Source organism: Canis lupus, chromosome 17 (assembly GCF_048164855.1).
Source record: "Canis lupus baileyi chromosome 17, mCanLup2.hap1, whole genome shotgun sequence".
NCBI lineage: Eukaryota > Metazoa > Chordata > Mammalia > Carnivora > Canidae > Canis > Canis lupus.
Window position 1 is genome coordinate 34,328,517 of NC_132854.1, and position 18,536 is coordinate 34,347,052.

At 35.7% G+C, this 18,536-nt stretch overlaps 1 protein-coding gene across 10 annotated transcripts in view; it reads right to left on the reverse strand.

Annotated features, from left to right (window-relative positions):
• PIBF1 (progesterone immunomodulatory binding factor 1) overlaps positions 1-18,536 on the reverse strand; it is a 197,489-nt gene that overhangs the window by 18,654 nt on the left and 160,299 nt on the right. For 4 of the 10 annotated variants that reach the window (XM_072782813.1, XM_072782814.1, XM_072782816.1 and 1 more), the window contains 2 exons: positions 17,246-17,376; positions 9,812-9,896 (listed from right to left, as the gene is read on the reverse strand). The exons of 1 other annotated variant lie outside the window; for it this stretch is intronic. In XM_072782813.1, the coding sequence (XP_072638914.1) occupies positions 9,812-9,896; positions 17,246-17,376 (216 nt within the window). Of the gene's footprint in view, positions 1-7,908; positions 8,115-9,811; positions 9,897-10,917; positions 11,077-17,245; positions 17,377-18,536 lie in introns of those variants that run through there. 5 more of the 10 variants (XM_072782817.1, XR_012009977.1, XM_072782821.1 and 2 more) reach the window with 5 other exon arrangements.

An 18,536-nucleotide genomic window follows, 5' to 3' on the forward strand; every position in this document is an offset into this window, starting at 1 on the left:
ATTGCCTTGTACACACCCTTTATCTCCTCTGATTGCTGGATGGTCTCCTTTGGACTTCTGACTTCTCTGCCTTCTGGTACTCAAGCTCTCTTGGTGTCCTGCTCTTCCTCTGTAACAGTATTCTTCTAGTTGCTGTCCAATTTCTGGCCTTTACTATCTCAGTATAATCTGATAGGTTTTGATGGATACTCCAGCTGATTTCCATCATTGACTTCAGGCTCTGAACACTGTGTTCTACTCTGAGGACTGGTTTCCAGAGTGTAGCTGACTCCTGTACCTGTACTTTCTCCATGTTTTATTCCTAGCCTTCTCTCAGTGTTAGTTCCCTGAGACGTGATCAGTGACTTAAGTTTCTATCAAAATACTGCCAATATGGAACCTGACAGGATTATGATCATAATTATCTCATCCCTCCTGGCCACCATACATTTCCAGAGACTTATTTTTATTTATAGCTTTGCAGTTTTGTGTGTCTCATGTTCTATAATTGTTTGGTTTGTTATAAACTGTTACAATTCTAAGAGAATTATAAAAACACATGGATAGAAATGACAGCAAGAGGTCTTTACTTTTTCCTTACTGATAAAAAAAAAAGGTTAGAGAAATGTACTATTTAAAAGAAAATATGCCAAACTTCTAAAATATAGTGGGAAAAATACATATTTCATTCTAAAATACATATTCAAAAAACTAGAGAATAGCAGGCCTATATGATACCTAAGAGATATGAAAGTGTGATGAGAAAAAAGTTAAGATAGCATATATACACAGGTAAAATATTTTTATGATGAGACATTATATTGCTTCACATAAGAGTTTTACTTGCAAGATACAAGGATATTTGTAATTTTAAAGATGATGAAAAAGATTAAAGCAGTCAAAATACTTATGAAAATAATTTAACCTCGTTTTACTAAGTTCTGTACAAGTCCACATAAACATAGAGGTCCACAGAGTACAACCTAAGAGAAATTCGTGTGTCTTTTATGCAACTCAAAATTGAGGAGAGTTAACATTCCTTAAGATGGATAACTGAGATTCAGCTGCTCTTTCTGTGAAATGACCATCATAGGGTTCCTGTAAGACTTAAATGTTTTAAACATTTTGGAAGAAAGAAGCTATAAAAACTCAAGATATTATTACTGATATATAATAGGTTTAGTTCTGGCATATTTTAACTTTTAAACCCATGTGAGTGGTCTCTCTCTCTCTCTCTCTTTCAAATAAACAAATAATCTTAAAAAGAAATATTCACTAAAACCTACTAAATAAAAAATTTTAAGTGGAAGAGCATCATGGAGAAATGTATGAATCTGAGAAATTATTATATCTAACAAAAATTAACTTAAGCACTCAGTATTTTTTTAGTCATGTTGATGTAAAATTTAACTACACAGGTATATAAGAAAAACATGTAAAAAGGTATCCTTAAGAAAATGTCAAAACAGTGAAGTATGAACCAAAAGGAATGACATACATATAGAAATATGTAATTTGTTTGAACCCTTTATGAAGTGGATTGCCTAAGGGGCACTTGTGGTGCTGAAATGTCCCTGAAACTTTCCGAGAAATCACAAAGAACATACAAGTTAGAATCCCGGAACATAAACATACCATAAAAGAATGATAATTATACTGTGACTTCACTTTTAGGAAACCTGGTTAACTGCAGGTTCGTTTTCTTTTTGTTAAGTGATACATACTGCAGTAAGAGGCAAATTATCTGGGCTAATGGGAGTCCACCATTCAGGCAAGTATGGGGCTTTGCATATTCTAGGTACCTTAGTAAGGAGTGGCTAGTTAATTCTGGTTAAATACTAACTGAAATGCCAGTAAGCCCTGAAAGATAGTATTGGTAGAAGCAGTAAGTGAAAAGGTAGAAGAATCTCAGGTCTTAGATATCTTCCACAAATATGTATCATTTTTGAGAGGCTTGATATCCCCAAAGTTTGCTTGTGGGTACAGATACCACATCCAGGGTTTTAGGAGTAGCTTTATTCTAGACAAACTTTACAGATACGACTTCCTAGTGGCTACTTTTAGATAAATCTCTGAAATTGTTCTTGGGTATAGGAGAGCTTCTTCAGTTAAAATGATAGCAGTTGTCAGAGTGTGCTTTACTATGGGCAGGAAGAGGATGAGGATATATTGAAGGCTAGTTTCTAAAGCTTTCTATTTGTTCTATTTGACAGTTTCAAGTACAATTATAATTGAAGACTGTAAAGGACCATAAACAAACATTCAACTAAGTACTTATTATTATGTGCTAAATACTGTGCTAACGGCTAATTTACTAGGAAAAATGAAGCACTTTTCTGGCTAAGTCATATGCATAATTATGGTATATAATAATGTGAACATTAATAGAAATATCTAAAAAATTATTGGAAAAATGTAGAAAAAAAGGTTAAATTTTTCTTTGTGGAGCTAAAGAGAACTTCAAAGAACACATACCATTTGAATTGACTTTTGGAACAGAAGGAAAAGAGAAAAAGGAACCACATTCATTGAGTTATATGCCTATTACATTCTAGGAATGTTACTACAGTTTTTAATTCCCATACAATCATATAAGGGAAACATTGCCTTTACACTGAGGAAACTGAGTTTAAGGGGTTAACTTATCGTCACAAGAATCTATAGCTATCAAGAAGCAGAGCTGTGATTATGAACTCATCTTGTCTGACTGGCTTTTCCCACAGTATTTCAAAATGTAGGTGACATAAAGAATATAAAGGTTATTCCAACCTTAAAATTTAAGAAGAGACTTGAACATATATATACGCATGTACACTAGAAGGTAGAATGCAATTCTGGACCAATCCAGATGTCCATCTTCTCCATGTTTATACCTAGCATGCTACACACTACTAGAGATAAATTGTGCAGAATGGTACTACTATAAACACATGGTGTTTCAACTTGGCAATTATCTAATATATTTTTTTAAAAGATTGTATTTATTTGTTCATGAGAGACACAGAAAGAGAGGCAGAGACATAGGCAGAGGAAGAAGCAGGCTCCCTGCAGGGAGCCGGATGTGGGACTTGATCTGCAGACCCAGGATCACACCCTGAGCTGAAGGCAGGTGCTCAACCACTGAGCCACCCAGGCACCCCTAATATTTTCATAATATATATTTCTCATTTACTGTGTAGTTATTTCAAAATTCTATTTTCCTCAAAATTCTGACACTAGCACATCTCTTGCCATTAGAGCACAGCCATTGGATGGAAACTACCTGAATTCTTACAACCAAACCTACAAACTCACTTTTATCTTTTCTTTTTTTAGGATTTTATTTATTTATTTATTCATCACACACACACACACACACACACACAGAGGCAGAGACACAGGCAGAGGGAGAAGCAGTCTCTATGCAGGGAGCCTGACATGGGACTCGATCCCAGGTCCCCAGGATTACACCCTGGGCTGAAGGCAGCGCTAAACCGCTGAGCCACCCAGGCTGCCCTGAACTCAACTTTTATCTTAACATAATCTTTATTTCTATCTTCAAAATGGAAAAGGTGCCCCTCCTGTTTAAAGTTAAATCCCATCACTGTGCTCTAGATCTCTTCCTTCTCCAACACTCTGCTGGGAAATTGATTATCTTCTCTTGTTTGTACCTATAATGTCTCTACCTGGCTCCTATCACCATTTAAACTCTCTAGCTGTGGGAGGTAAAAGTCCTTGATCTCATGTTCTCCCTCCTTCCCATCATCCTATATTCTGATTTAAATATCTTAAAGATTGCCTATTTTTCCTAGACCACTTTTCAACTTCTGCTCATTCATCAATTCACTGTGGTCTGCTTTTTAGCTCCACTGAAACTGCTGTACCATCTTACTAAAATTCAACCGATGCTTTTTTTTTTTTTTTTATCTTTGTTTGACTTGGCCCCTTGACAGCCCATTGTCACTGGTCAGATTCTACTGTCTTTCTGATGTTCCTGCCATCTCTCTGGTTACCCCACCTTCTAATTTGTGTACACACTTTTTCCTCTGCCTCTCCCTTAAATGTTGGTGCTCTTCAAGATTTTGGCCTAGGCCTTTTTCTGCTCTCACTCTACGTAGTTCATTTACCAATTCATTTAATCCCTTCCATATATAAAGCACCTTCTTTACTGGATATATCCACTTAGATATTTTCTTGAGCTTTCTTCTCCAAATCTATTTGTCCCATGTGCTTTGCAGCACCACCATAAACCCACGACACAAGCCAAAACTCCAGGCATCAATTCTTGTATCTCTGCTCTTCAACATTCCCTGGATCCAATCACCAAGCCCCATGATTCTACTTTCTAAACAGGCTTCAAATTAGCCCATTCTTGTGGGACACCATTATACCAGTCTGGTTTAAGATACCACCATCACTCACTGAAATACTGGAATAGTTTCCTAATTGGGGCTCTTACCACCACCCTTAATACAGCTACAAAAGAAATCACAAAAGGGCTTTATATCAACATCTTAAAATTATGCACAGTATTCTATGAAACATTTGGCTGATTAAAGATGCTTTTCCTACTCTTGAAAACTTATATTCTAAGGGCTTATATTTTATGATGAAATATATACACAGAAAAGCAGAATTAGAATTTCCAAATCAGGATATCTTGTTTCAAAAGGTGAAGATGAGTGGATAAAAAGGGATGAAAAATGAAAGCCACGTAAGAAGATTCCTGAGAGGTATACTCAATAAGAAAGAAGACATGCTCAGGAATTACATTTCTTATATTCAAAACTGAATGTTTAACTTGAAGCCTCGCTACTATAATTCAAGATGAGATCCTATCAGTTGATCTTTTCCTTTATCTCCTTTTAACCTCATTATTTAAGATTATATTATTTTATATTTTTATAACTAAGAGGTCTTAGCATAAGTGAAGACATTTAAGGGTAAAAAAGATTGCAACCTGGATCCCTGGGTGGCGTAGCGGTTTGGCGCCTGCCTTTGGCCCAGGGCGCGATCTCGGAGACCCGGGATTGAATCCCATGTCGGGCTCCCGGTGCATGGAGCCTGCTTCTCCTTCTGCCTGTGTCTCTGCCTCTCTCTCTCTCTCTCTGTGTGTGACTATCATAAAATAAATAAAAATTAAAAAAAAAAAAAAAGATCGTAGCCAAAAAAAAAAAAAAAGGTCACAACCCACTTAAAGGAAATCAAAAAAAGTTACTCTGAAGCATCAAAAGAGAAAGAGGAAAAAGAGAGATTATAACACCTGGATAAGATATTCAGCTCTGAGTTTTTTGGCAACTAAGACAAAAAGGAAACACATTAAATTACATAGTTTTCACTTTCTGACAAAAAGAAAGAATATAACTTCATCTACGGAGGAAAAAATTTTCCTGGAACTAATGCAAGCAGTAATTCATCATGAGATTTTTGTCTAAATGGGACTAAGGAAAAGATCATAAACTTTTGTTTCAGAAAAAAAAAAAGTATTTGCTTTTAGTTTTGACAGTAAATATATAATCATGGTTGAGTTCCTTAACTCTTATCAGCCTCAGATTCATCTGTAAAAGTGGGGACAATGAGATTTAACTCTGTGACATTTAGCTTAGGAATTTTTAAAGCAAATAATTTTGATCTGGGACGCCTGGGTGGCTCATTGGTTGAGCATCTGCCTTCCGCTCAGGGCTCAGGGTGTGATACTGGAATCCCAGGATCAAGTCCCACATCGGGCTTCCCACAGGGAGCCTGCTTCTTCCTCTGCCTATGTCTCTACCTCTCTCTCTGTGTCTCTCATGAATAAATAAATACAATCTTAAAAAAAATACTTTAGATCTAACATTAATATAGAAAATAAAAACCCTTTATGGTCATGCCCCAATGTCCTAGAATTGTCAACCTAGAATAATCTCATCTGTTTTCTTTTTTATTTAACACATACTTGATAACTATGTAAATGAGTGGATGTTCTTATTTCATATTACGTGACCATCTAGAAAGTCTTATTGGAACTAATTGACACTACTTAAAAAGTTAGACCAGAGGTGTCCAGTGAAAAATTTAAAATGTGCATTTGATCACATATGGATATAAACTCAGAAAATTTAGCTGATTAAAGCAGTGACTCATATTAGACAATTTTCCCAGGGTCCTGCCTAGTGTGGGACAAGCTCTCACGTGTACTGTGCATGACTATGAGAGTGGGCACCTCCTACATTTTGTGCCCTACGTGCCTTGCTTGCCTCACCTTAGTCTCAGCCCTGATTTTTCACTTTCAAAAAAATTCTATTTATCAGAGGTATTCTTATCCGACTGTTATTTATTGGTTATTTTAAGTACTTGACTCTCAGAGCCATAAAATGGATAAATCAATCCCGCAGACTCTGTTTTTTTTTTTTAAGATTTTATTTATTTGAAAGAAAGAGAGTGAGCGCACAAGTAGGGGGTGGGGTACAGGGAGAGAGAGAAGTAGGCTTCCTGCTGAGCAGGGAGACAAGGCAGAGCTCAATCCCAGGACCTGGGATCATGGAGCCAAAGGCAGACACTTAACTGACTAAGCCATCCAGGTATATCCCCCTTAAAAAAAATATTTTTTTAAAAAGATTTTATTTATTTATTCATGAGAGACACGGAGACAGAGACAGATACACAGGCAGAGACACAGGCAGAGGGAGAAGCAGGCTCCTCGCAGGGAGCCTGACGTGGGACTCGATCTCGGGACCCCGGGAATCACAACCTGAGTCAAAGGCAGATACTCAACCACTGAGCCACGCAGGCATTCCCTGGCCTTTAAAAAGTGTTTCAGAAGGGGGGGGGGGGGAGAGAGAGAGAGAGAGAGAGAGAGAGAGAGAGAGAAAGAGAAAATGAGTGGTGGGGAGGGGCAGAGGGACAAGCCGACTCCCTGCTGAGTGCAGCACCCGATGCAGGGCTCAGTCCCAGAACTCTGAGATCATGCCCTGAGCAAAAGTCAGATCCTTAACTGACTAAGCCACCCAGGTGCCCTGACTCTCTGTTTTATCAGGTAAATTTTTAAGTGGATAGTCAAGCATTACCCTTGGGTTACCTGCTGTTCTCTCAACTAAGCAGTTTTTACACTTGATTTTGCATCTACACACTTTAAGTTGGCATTACATGGTTTCTTGGAAAAAAAATGAAAAAAAATTTTTTAAAGATTTTATTCATCCATTCATGAGAGACACACACAGAGTCAGAAGCACAGATGCAGGCAGAGGGAGAAGCAGGCCCCATGCAAGGAGCCCAACTTGGGACTCGATCCTAGGTCCCTAGGATCATGCCCCAGGCCGAAGGCAGCGCCAAACCGCTGAGCCACCTGGGCTGCCAAAAAAAATGAAAAATTTGTATCAAGTTTGCTTTATTAAACTTTAATTTTCATTTTGCTTTGAAAAGAAAAAAGCTTCTTTTCTTTAGATGTCTGGCATTAAGAAAAATCACAGTGTTGGATTATTAAAATATAATTGTCAAAATGAAGATACTACTGAATGCATGAAAATTAACTGACAATTAGATATGAATCCATGCAAATTTCACTGATGCCATAGTGTAGTTTCATCTTGCTAGTATTTAATTTCTATGTTTAAACATATTTCCTTGTAAACTTATACAAATCTCAACCCACTAAATAGAACTTTTAATTTTTATTTGGATTCATGAATAATGTGATCCCGAGCAGGATGTACAAAATACATAAAGTTGTTCACATATTTTTCATGGTCTAGTATAATCTTCTAAAAACAAATGAGAATTGTCATTCCAAAAGAATACTTGTATGAAGCTTTATGAAAAAAAGTTGGTATGGCTGAATGGATATCTGCATCTCTCTGAGAGAGCACGTGCTCGAGAGAGTGTGTGCACATGAGTGAAGTGGGGAGGGGCAGAGGAAGAGTGAGAAAGAGAATCTTATGCAGGCTTCATGTTGAACATGGAGACTGATGCAAGGCTGAATCTCATACGCTGAGCATAAATCAAGAGTTGGAGACCTAACCAACTGAGCCACCCAAGCACCCCTGCGTTATTATTTCCTAAATATTCAATTTTTTAAACATTTGTGAAAATCCACATAGTGAATGAATCAGGCTTCTTCCACAGTGAAGAACAATTATTTGAAGGTGGAATCTTAGAACACAAGTGGTAACAGATAAGGCCTGGAAGTCAGAAAAAAGAATAAATATTTTTAGAGAAACTCTTCCTACTCTGTACAACCTGTTGGTAGATCTAGTTACCTATGCAAAAGTCACCTCTGAAATCTAGTCAGGGACGCCTTATTCCTTTCACCCATGATGGAAAATATACCTATTAGAGAACTACTCCAAAGGCCATTTCTAAGACAGAGAAAATCCTGCAATTCCCTTGACACCATTTCTAGGGAACTGCTTTGAACTGCTTCCAGGAATATTCCCCAGTTCATCTCTCTCAATAATATCCTTCCAATAATTTCTTCCCAAATATCTGTTATGTCTTTCCCAGACAAGGAAACAATGTCTTCAGCATACTCATAAACCAATCATCTGTTTTGAGCATTTCTTTCTCTGTTAGGATAACAAAATGGTAAAAACATGGCCAAGACAAGGCACTGATAGTTCAGTGGAAAAAATGCACTGGATTAAAAAACTAGGCTTCACAATACCAACTGTTGGAGAGGATGCAGAGCAACTGGAACACTTATTCGTTGCTGATGGGAATGCAAAAGGTACAGTCACTTTGGAAAATAGTTTGGCAGTTGCTTATAAGGTCAAACATACACTTTCCAAAAGACCCAGAAATCCTGCTCCTGGGGTATATACCAAGAGAAAGGGAAACTTACATTTACCAAAACACATACATGATCATTTATAGCATCGTTATTACTTATAGACGCCTCCAAATGAAAACAACTCAAATGTCCATCAACTGGTAAATGGATTAACAAACTCTGGTATGTCCATACAATAGAATATTCCTCAGCAACAAAAAGGAATAAATGACTAATATTTGCAACAACATGGATGAATCTTTTTTTATAGTAAATGAAAAAAGTTAGTCTGAAAAGACTGATCATTTCATTTATACAACATTCTGGGAAAATGGAATACCTTTTGCCGGAAAAGGCAAAACTACAGGGATAGAAAACGGATCAGTAGTTGGGAGGACTGTAGGTGGAGAAAGGGTCAATATAAAAGGGGCATGAAGGTATTTTCTGAAGTGATGAAACTATTTTATATATTGTCTATGGTGATGGTTACACAAGTGGGTGTATTAGCCAAAAATCACAGAAATGTATAGTAAACAGGGCATGAATTTTACTGTATGTATATTGCATTTCAATACATCTGACTCAAAAAAATAAGAAAAATGGGGTTATCTCTTAGTTATTAACTGGCTTTGGACAAGCCACTTGAAACTCCTTTCTCCTTTTATAAAATGAGGAATTTATATTAGCTCTAAGAGTTTTGGAGAAGAACAACAAAAAATATTTTATGGGCTCTTGGCATACATATAGTATACAGGCAATACAGTGATGAATAAGACAAAGTACACTAAAGAAATTTACTGTCTAGTGCGATAGAGAGGTAAAACATAATTATTAAATAATGGGGAAATCCAATGACAGAGACTGAACAGGCAAAAGAGGTCAACAAGAAGGGGCATTCCAAGAATAAGAATTAACCCAAAGAATAAAGTATCATTAATTCATAAAGAATAATAAAGTATATCACATGTTCAATATAAAGGACCAGATCACAGTGAGACATAAACATGAGAAATCATTAATGTACATGGACAACTGGAATCCAGCAATCTTAATGCAACATGGACTCTGAAAAAGCATAAAGTAAAAATTATGACAAAATGGAAAAAGTACCTCACGATGATTTAGAAGTTGTTCTAAATCTAATGCCATTTGATTCTTCATCTGTAGTAAAGCTGACTTTTCTTTATTTAAATTGCTGAAAAAAAAAAAGCCGATCAAGGTTTAAAGCCATCATATTGGCATAAATTTAACTAAGAAACAGTAAATAGCAAAAGGCTAAAGACAAAGCTGATGGCCTGAATTAAAGAGAAATTAAATTTATAGTCCATAAAGATATCAGATCAGCCACTATAATGTTTGATTTAATCAACAGCTAACTATTTTCTAAGAAGACTTTTTCTTTTAATGATCATTTGGCAGTATAGATGAGATGCTTTCAGAGAATTCTTTCCTGCCTAGTAGGAGCATAAAATTAGTATTTTAAAGAGGACTACTCACTCCTGAAATGTAGAAAAGATGAAATGGGATTTATATAAAGGTAAAAAGTATGTTTGGGCAAGATATTAAAACTCAAGACACAGGAAATCAAATTAAAACATTTACCCTTAGAACTAAAAGTAACATTTAAAAATTTACCACACACTAAATTACCAGGTACATGTAACTAAGCTAGATAAATGAATGAGATATTCAGTTTGTGCTAAATTTGGGAAAACAATTTTTGTCCCCAAATTCTTAGTTCAATCTTTAATTTCTAATTTTGCATTGTGAATTTGCCTTTGATAAAATCTATCTTCTGATTGGAAAGGGTGAGAAGCCTAAGTAGAACATATTAATATTTTAAAAGATAAATATTTGAGGTCTTTTCTGTATTTTCTGGAGTTTTATTATTCAATGTATAAAAATTAATTGGAATTATTAAATGAAATGCTCTTTGAAAGCCACTGAAATGAATCTACTCAGCACCACATCAAGAATTAAGAAAAGCAACAATGAATTAAAACAACATAATTTCATAAATATCAAAACAAAATCTGTGAGGGTAAAATTAGAATTATTTTGCTGGATAGGTAAGATTATCCTTTAAGAAAATGGAAAGCCACCAATTTTTAAAATATTAGTCACAAGTTTTTTTTACTATTCAAGGAATAGTAGTGGGTGATCTGAAAAAACTGGTAATTCCAAGCACTTAAGAGGGAAAAACTCACATTCTCCTTTTTCCTAGTAACTGAACTTCCCCAAGGAAGCACCATAGTTTGTCCTCTGAGAGAAAGATAAGATGCAATTTTGACTTCTGTTTCCAACTGTGCCACTGACTCAAGTGTGTGGTATAAAAGCACAACACACACCACCCTACTAAGCCTCAGTTTTCACATCTGTAAAAGTGGAAAACAATACTCATGTATGTCAAAGGGATATATGAATTACCTAATAATGATTAAATAAAGAATTGAACGTATAAAATGCAACATACATGCTACATGGTATTACTAATTGAGATGAAAAACATGTATCACAGAAAAACAGTAATTAAATGCCACACAGCTTAGATGCTCAGCAGAAGAATTCAGAATTAGGCATCAGAGATCCTACAGAGCCTTGGAGTTGAAAAGAACTAAATGATATAAAGGTAACTGAGTGCTACATTCTGCCAGAGTCCTCCAAAGCATGGTAAAGATCAGATGTTTCTGTAACTATAGAATTCAAATCTATCTTTAGCTAGAATCATCTTGAATATGAAATATTTTTCAAAATTAAACATCCAGTAACATTGGAATAGGATTTTTCGAGGAACAGAAATGTGTTAATGCTCATATGCATGTATATGTTAATGTTCATGTATGTTACATACACATACTATATAAACAAACACAAGCAGTACATACACACAAACACACAAATGAACACACACCCACACTCTTTCTCTCAAATACCAACAGGCCCTTAAATAAAATGTATGCATTAGGAATGGAACGTTGATGTAACCAAGGATTTTACCTGGATAATTTGTTAGAAATGCTTTATGTGTAGTGTTTAATTTTTTTCCAGAATAAAGGAAGTATTCCAATTTAAAAAAAATTTATTTTATTTAAGATTTATTTATTCATTCATGAAAGACACACACACACACACACACACACACACACACACACACACACACAGCCACACAGGCAGAGGGAGAAGCATGTTCCATGCAGGAAGCCAATGTGGGACTCCATCCCAGGACTCCAGGATCACACCCCGAGCCAAAGGCAGATGCTCAACCACTGAGCCACCCAGGCATCCTGAAAGTATTCCATATTTATTTATTTATTTTAAGATTTTATTTATTTATTCATGAGAGAGAGAGAGAGAGAGAGAGAGAGGCAGAGACACAGGCAGAGAGAGAAACAGGCTCCATGCAGGGAGCCCGACATGGGACTCAATCCCGGGTCCCCAGGATCAGGCCCTGTCTGGGCTGAAAGTGGCACTAAACCGCTGAGCCACCTGGGCTGCCCTATTCCATATTTAAATAGCAAAAATAACTATTTAATATAGAATAAAAAGTGGGTAAATTGGTTCACAGAGCAACTGTGTTCTACCTGCAAGACGTGGGTTTATCACAAACAGTACAGACTCCTCTGATGATATTTGGGTATATATTTTCAAAGTCTCAGCCTTCTGTATAATATACTCTTAAACCACAAGGGAGACTATCTTCAACACATGGGTCTCTAAAACTGAATATAATGATTATTATACTCTGTATTCTTCTATGTATGTAATTACTCAATCAAAGTTTAGTTTCTATAAGACACATTTCATAACAGTGGTGAAAATTTACCTTAAAAATACAAAGCTCCCATGCGTGACTCAAGCAACTACAAAACAAATCTCCTTATAAGCACATCTTTCATGAATGGTATATTACACCCATAACTGTTCAATTCACTGTTAATTATTACTCAGAAATTCATGTTTATGGCTCTGTGTCACCTGCTATATGAAAACATATTCCTGATATACTGTTCTTTAACTTCCTGGATCAATATACCTTGGCTTAGCCTTACAAGGCTAAGTAGTCTTTTCTTCTTAAACTACTGGTTAAGAATAAACTGAGAATTGACAATGGGGAAAAGAAATTTATGCTAATTATTCTCTTTCCATGCTTCCTTCAGTTCTGAGCCATAGATCAAACTATATAACCCAGATTGTCTCCTGTGGTTTGGTAGAGGAGAGTTTAACAGTACTACTTTTAGAATGGATTATTACTTTAATGATAGGGGAATTTAAAGTAGTTAATAGTGATATCTCAAATGTTAGCTTTTAATGTGTTTATTATCATTTCATTTTAGTACATATTTACTCTAACCTTTCTAGACATTGAATATAAATAGCTAGATTTGCAAGCTGTGGGTGTGGTATAGTGGCACTGTTTCATTTTCTAAGAAAATGATAAAATTATTCAGTTCCTTAAAGAGTTTTATTGTATAAGCTAGAGACATATTTTAAAAAGAAGCCATTTAACTAAGACCATAAAACCCTAAAAGAAAACATAGGCAATAAACTCCTGGACATTGGTCTTAGTGATTAGTTTTTTGGATCTATCACCTCAGGTAAGGGCAGCAAAAATAGACATAAATAACTGGGATGATATCAAACTAAAAAGCTTTGAGATAGCAAAGGAAATCAGCAACAAAACAAAAAGGCAACTATGGATGGATGAATAAAGAAGATGTAGGGATCCCTGGGTGGCGCAGCGGTTTGGCGCCTGCCTTTGGCCCGGGGCGCGATCCTGGAGACCCGGGATCGAATCCCACGTCGGGCTCCCTGGTGCATGGAGCCTGCTTCTCCCTCTGCCTGTGTCTCTGCCTCTCTCTCTCTCCCTGTGTGACTATCATAAATTAAAAAAAAAAAAAAGAAAAAGAAGATGTAGTGTACACACACACGCGCACACACACACACACACACACGGGAATATTAGTCTCCTATAAAAAAGAATGAAATCTTGCCATTTGCAATAACATGGATGAACCTAGAGGGCATTATACTAAATGAAATGTCATAGAATGACAAATTCTGCAGGATTTCACTTACATGTGGAATCTACAGAACAAAACAAACGAACAAAACAAAACAGAAAGATTAATAAAAACAGCTAGTGGTTGCCAGAGGGGAGGGGGCTGGAGTTTGGACAAAATAGGTGAAGGGGATTAAGTTGTTCAAACTTCCAGCTATAAAATAAATACATCATGGGGATGAAAGGTACAGCATGGGGAATACAGTCAATAACACTGTTATAAGTTTGTACGGTGACAGATGGTAACTATACCATGGTAAGCATTTCATAACATATATAAATGTTTAATCCCTCTGTTGTACACCTGAAATTAATATGGCATGTCAACTATACTTCAGCTTAAAAAATAACCAATTCATGTAAATATTCCTTCCAATTAAAATCAACAGCTAGCAAAAAGGAATAGGCCTTTTTAAGTAATCATTTTGAATGGGTTATTTGATGTTTAGATTTCAAATTAATGAAGGACAAAAGGAAGGGAAGTAATATTTACTGAGCTTCTCGTGCCAGAAGCTTTATATATGTTCTTTCATTTAATTTTTCCATCTAACCCTTGAGTTCATGCTAATATCTCTATTTTACAGGCACATTTGCCATGACAAAGAAACCAGGGTGATGTGCATTCAGAGCCCAGGATAATTCCCCTACATGTAAAATGTCATCAGCTCAGAATAATAGTGATGGTGGACAGACTGCTGGGTCAGACTTACTGACTGGGCTGTTTTTTATGGTAGTTTATTCATGTCATGGGGGCACATTTAACAGCATCTCAAGGGCCATATTTAAACTGCTGAAAGCATCTTAATTTTTCACATTAGAAGGTAGCTGTTTCAATTAGGAGCAAGTTTCATGTCCTATGAAATACTAGTTCAGAATTTATTAAAATATTTATACAGTAAATTTATGAAACATAGACAGCTTTAAGGGACTCAGATTTTAGCACAAAAATATTTTTATAGTTAATTTCATAATTGACATAGTTTCTATGATTACTAATTGGTGTCATGTCCAATAACACAGCCATTAACTGGCCACAGGTGGCAATTAAAATTAAAATTTATTTAATTAAAATAAAAAAATTAGTTCTTCATATGGGTAGTGGCTACCATACTGGACAGTGCACATATGGAGTATTTTTACTATTACAGAAAGTTCTACTGGCCAGTGGAGGTTTATTTTTTTAATTTTAAAATTTTTAAAAAAGATTTTGTTTATTTATTTGAAAGAGAGTGAGAGAGAACACAAGCAGGGGGAGGGGGAGGAAGGGGGAGGGGCAAAGAGAGAGGGAGAAGCCAGGGAGAGCAACTTGGGGGAGGAGGACTTGGAGCTCAACCATCGCTCTGGTAACATGACCTGAGCCTAAAGTAGATGCTTAATCGACTGAACTACTCAGGCATCCCAAGGACAATGGAGGTTTAGAGAGTTTGTTTAATTGATTGGTTCCAATTCAAAACTAAGTACTGAACTAGATTTGAACCCATGCGACGTATCTATAGAGCCTATACTCCCTTTTAAAAATATTTTTTAAAAACAACTTTATTGGGATCCCTGGGTGGCGCAGCGGTTTGGCGCCTGCCTTTGGCCCAGGGCGCGATCCTGGAGACCCGGGATCAAATCCCACTCGGGTTCCCGGTGCATGGAGCCTGCTTCTCCCTCTGCCTGTGTCTCTGCCTCTCTCTCTCTCTGTGTGTGACTATCATAAATAAATTAAAAACAAAACAAAACAAAACAACTTTATTTGGAATATTTGGAAAGAAGAGAGAAAATATAACAAAGCCACACGTATCCATCACCTGGCTTCAACAATGATCAATTCATGAAAGCTCCACCTTTAATCACTCTTCTATACTATTTTATTTATTTTTTGCTTCTCTCCCTTAATTATATTAATGAAAAATTATCCCTTATTCAGAACAGAACATAGGGAGGCTGTATAACATGTTATGGTGTTAATGGTGTTAATAATGTTAATGGTGAAGAGTATAGAATCAGAAAGCAGACAGATCTGGATTCAAATTTTGACCCAACTTGCTTTTAGATAGCAAGTTGTTTAATTTCTCTAGGGCTGAACTTGTTCGTATTAATAGTTTCCTTCTATAGCTATTTTTTTCCTCTATATTAAATACTTTCAGCTCTTAATTTTTAGTAAAATAAATATTCAAATAAACTTATTTAAAGGTGACTGTGAAAGGTAATTTTTCCATAGGACTTTTATGTTCCCACTCCAAGATTAAAAAGGTAAAAGGAGATTCTATACAAAACTTCAAAAAGAATATAGGAAGAAATATATAACATAAGAAGAAAAAGTTCTATTTAGAGTTCTTTCCTCACTTTCCTTAAGATAACCAAGTGCCCAGTGAGTGATAAAACATAATTTCTATTGTTCCCAATAGCAATTTACATAAGAATTACTTAAATCAATCCAGAAATAGTTATTTATATTGACATTTTAAAGCATAAATGTGATTTAAAATTATTTTATCATATCATCCTGCAATTAAAGATCAGGAGTAAAGTTTTGGACCAATTACTTTGGTGGGGTAGAAACAAGAATTATTCTGATTCATCAAAAAGAACACCTACTCATATGTTAGAGTAACTACCAGTGGTTTTATACTTTTGGCTATATAACTTAGGAAATCTGCATTTAATAACTATTTTATCCTCACTGTTTTCCAATTCCTTCATTTTACAATTTCTATTCCCATATAATTCTCTGCTTCTCCATTTATGAATCAGTTAATAATTTATTTAAATTATTCCAACAATCTTAAAATCCAATAATAACTAACCATCCAGGAGTTAAAATTTCTTTCTGTATAACACTATTCTTTTACCTCAACTTAAAAAGACTAAAATGATTATACAGATGAACAGGTAAAGAATTTGAATGATTATTAAATGGAGCAAGTCTTTAAGGTCACTCTCTCTCAAATAAATAAATAAATCTTAAAAAACAAACAAACAAACAAATTATCTCTGTAAAGAGGGCCCAGGAATTTATACTTCCTACAAAGTCCCCTAAATGATCCTGATGTATCCTCCTTCTGCACCTCCTTTCCCCCACGTTCTCTCTCAAAAAAATAAATCTTAAAAGAAAGTTATTTTTGGGATGCCTGGGTGGCTCAGTTGGTTAAGTGTCTGGCTCTTGATCTCAGCTCAGGTCTTGATCTCTGGGGAGCGAGTTTGGGCCCATTCTGTTAATGAAATCAAGGGAAACAAGGACAGGAGAGCTGCTTATGTCCTAGGGTGGGTAAAGTGCTTTATTATTAAGTAGCATTGTTATTTCCAGGCTAAGACTTCCGATCATAAGGTGGAAGGTGAACACCTAATGTGATGTGACCTAGTTTCTCTAAGATAAATTACATTTAAGACCATGTTTATATTTAAATTCTTTTTCTTCACAATCTACAAACTTAATTCATGAATTAAGTTCTTTACATTGCCTTTATTATTCGAATAAAAGATTTATATAGATGATTTACCTGACATCTTTCTCAAGTTGTGTAATACACTCCTTCAGCGAATCAATCTTAGAATCTCTTTGACGCACTGATTCAATGAGATATCTGTAAGGTTGCTGAGTCTGGTTTAACAGAGAATTGGCCCTGTCAAGCTAAAGAAAAACAGATTTCATGAAAACCTTAAAAATTTTACACTGTAGCATAGATACAGTACACCCAAACTCCCTTACATCAATTACTCAGAAAAGCTTTTCCTGTGTAACTTTGAAAGTTTAAAAATTACTAACCAATATAAGTATTCTTTATAATAACAAGTAATACATAAATAGGAAAGAAAAAATTTTAAATAAAATATGAGTTTTAGGGATGGGTTACCTGTTTTGCCATTTGTTGGTGTGGGAAGATATGTAACAAGAATTTTATCTCCTTTTATTTTTTTAATTTTTTAAAGATTTTATTTATTTATTCATCACACACACACACACACACACACACACACACACACACACACAGAGGCAGAGACACAGGCAGAGGGAGAAGCAGGCTCCATGCAGGGAGCCCGACGTGGGACTCGATCCCAGATCTCCAGGATCAGGCCCTGGGCTGAAGGCAGACGCTCAACCACTGAGCCACTCAGGTGTGTGCTAAACCACTGAGCCACCTGGGCTGCCCTATCTCCTTTTAATAAGTATCCATTAGCTAAGAATAAAAATCTTTTGAGCTTTATTTCTATTCAAAATAACATAAAGACATTACAATTTACCATTTTCCTCATGTCTTCATATTTCTTTCCTTTTTTTATTTTTTTTTTAAGATTTTATTTATTTGACAGAGAAAGAGAGAGAACAAGCTCCCTGCTGAGCAAGGAGCCAGGTATGTGGGGCTTGATCCCAGGACTCTGGGATCATGACTTGAGCTGAAGGCAGACTATTAACTGACTGAGCCACCCATGTACCTCTCTATCTTTGTAAAATTGGTGAATTGTAGCTAAATCATTATGTATAATGACATTTAAAAAAAATTGTAGTTAAAATATAAATAATATAAAATTTACAATGTTAACGATTTTACAGGTTAACACTCAGAGGCCATTAAGTACATTCACGATGTTGTGGAAGCATCACTAGTATCTATTTCTGGAATATTTTTTATCAATCCTAACAGAAGTATCCATTAAGTAAAAACACCCCCCTCCCCCGCCAAGCTACTGGAAATCTCTATTCTACTACCTATCTGTATGAATTTGCCTATTCTAGATATATAAAGGGAATCATATAATATTTGTTATTTTGTGTCTGCTTATTTCACCAAT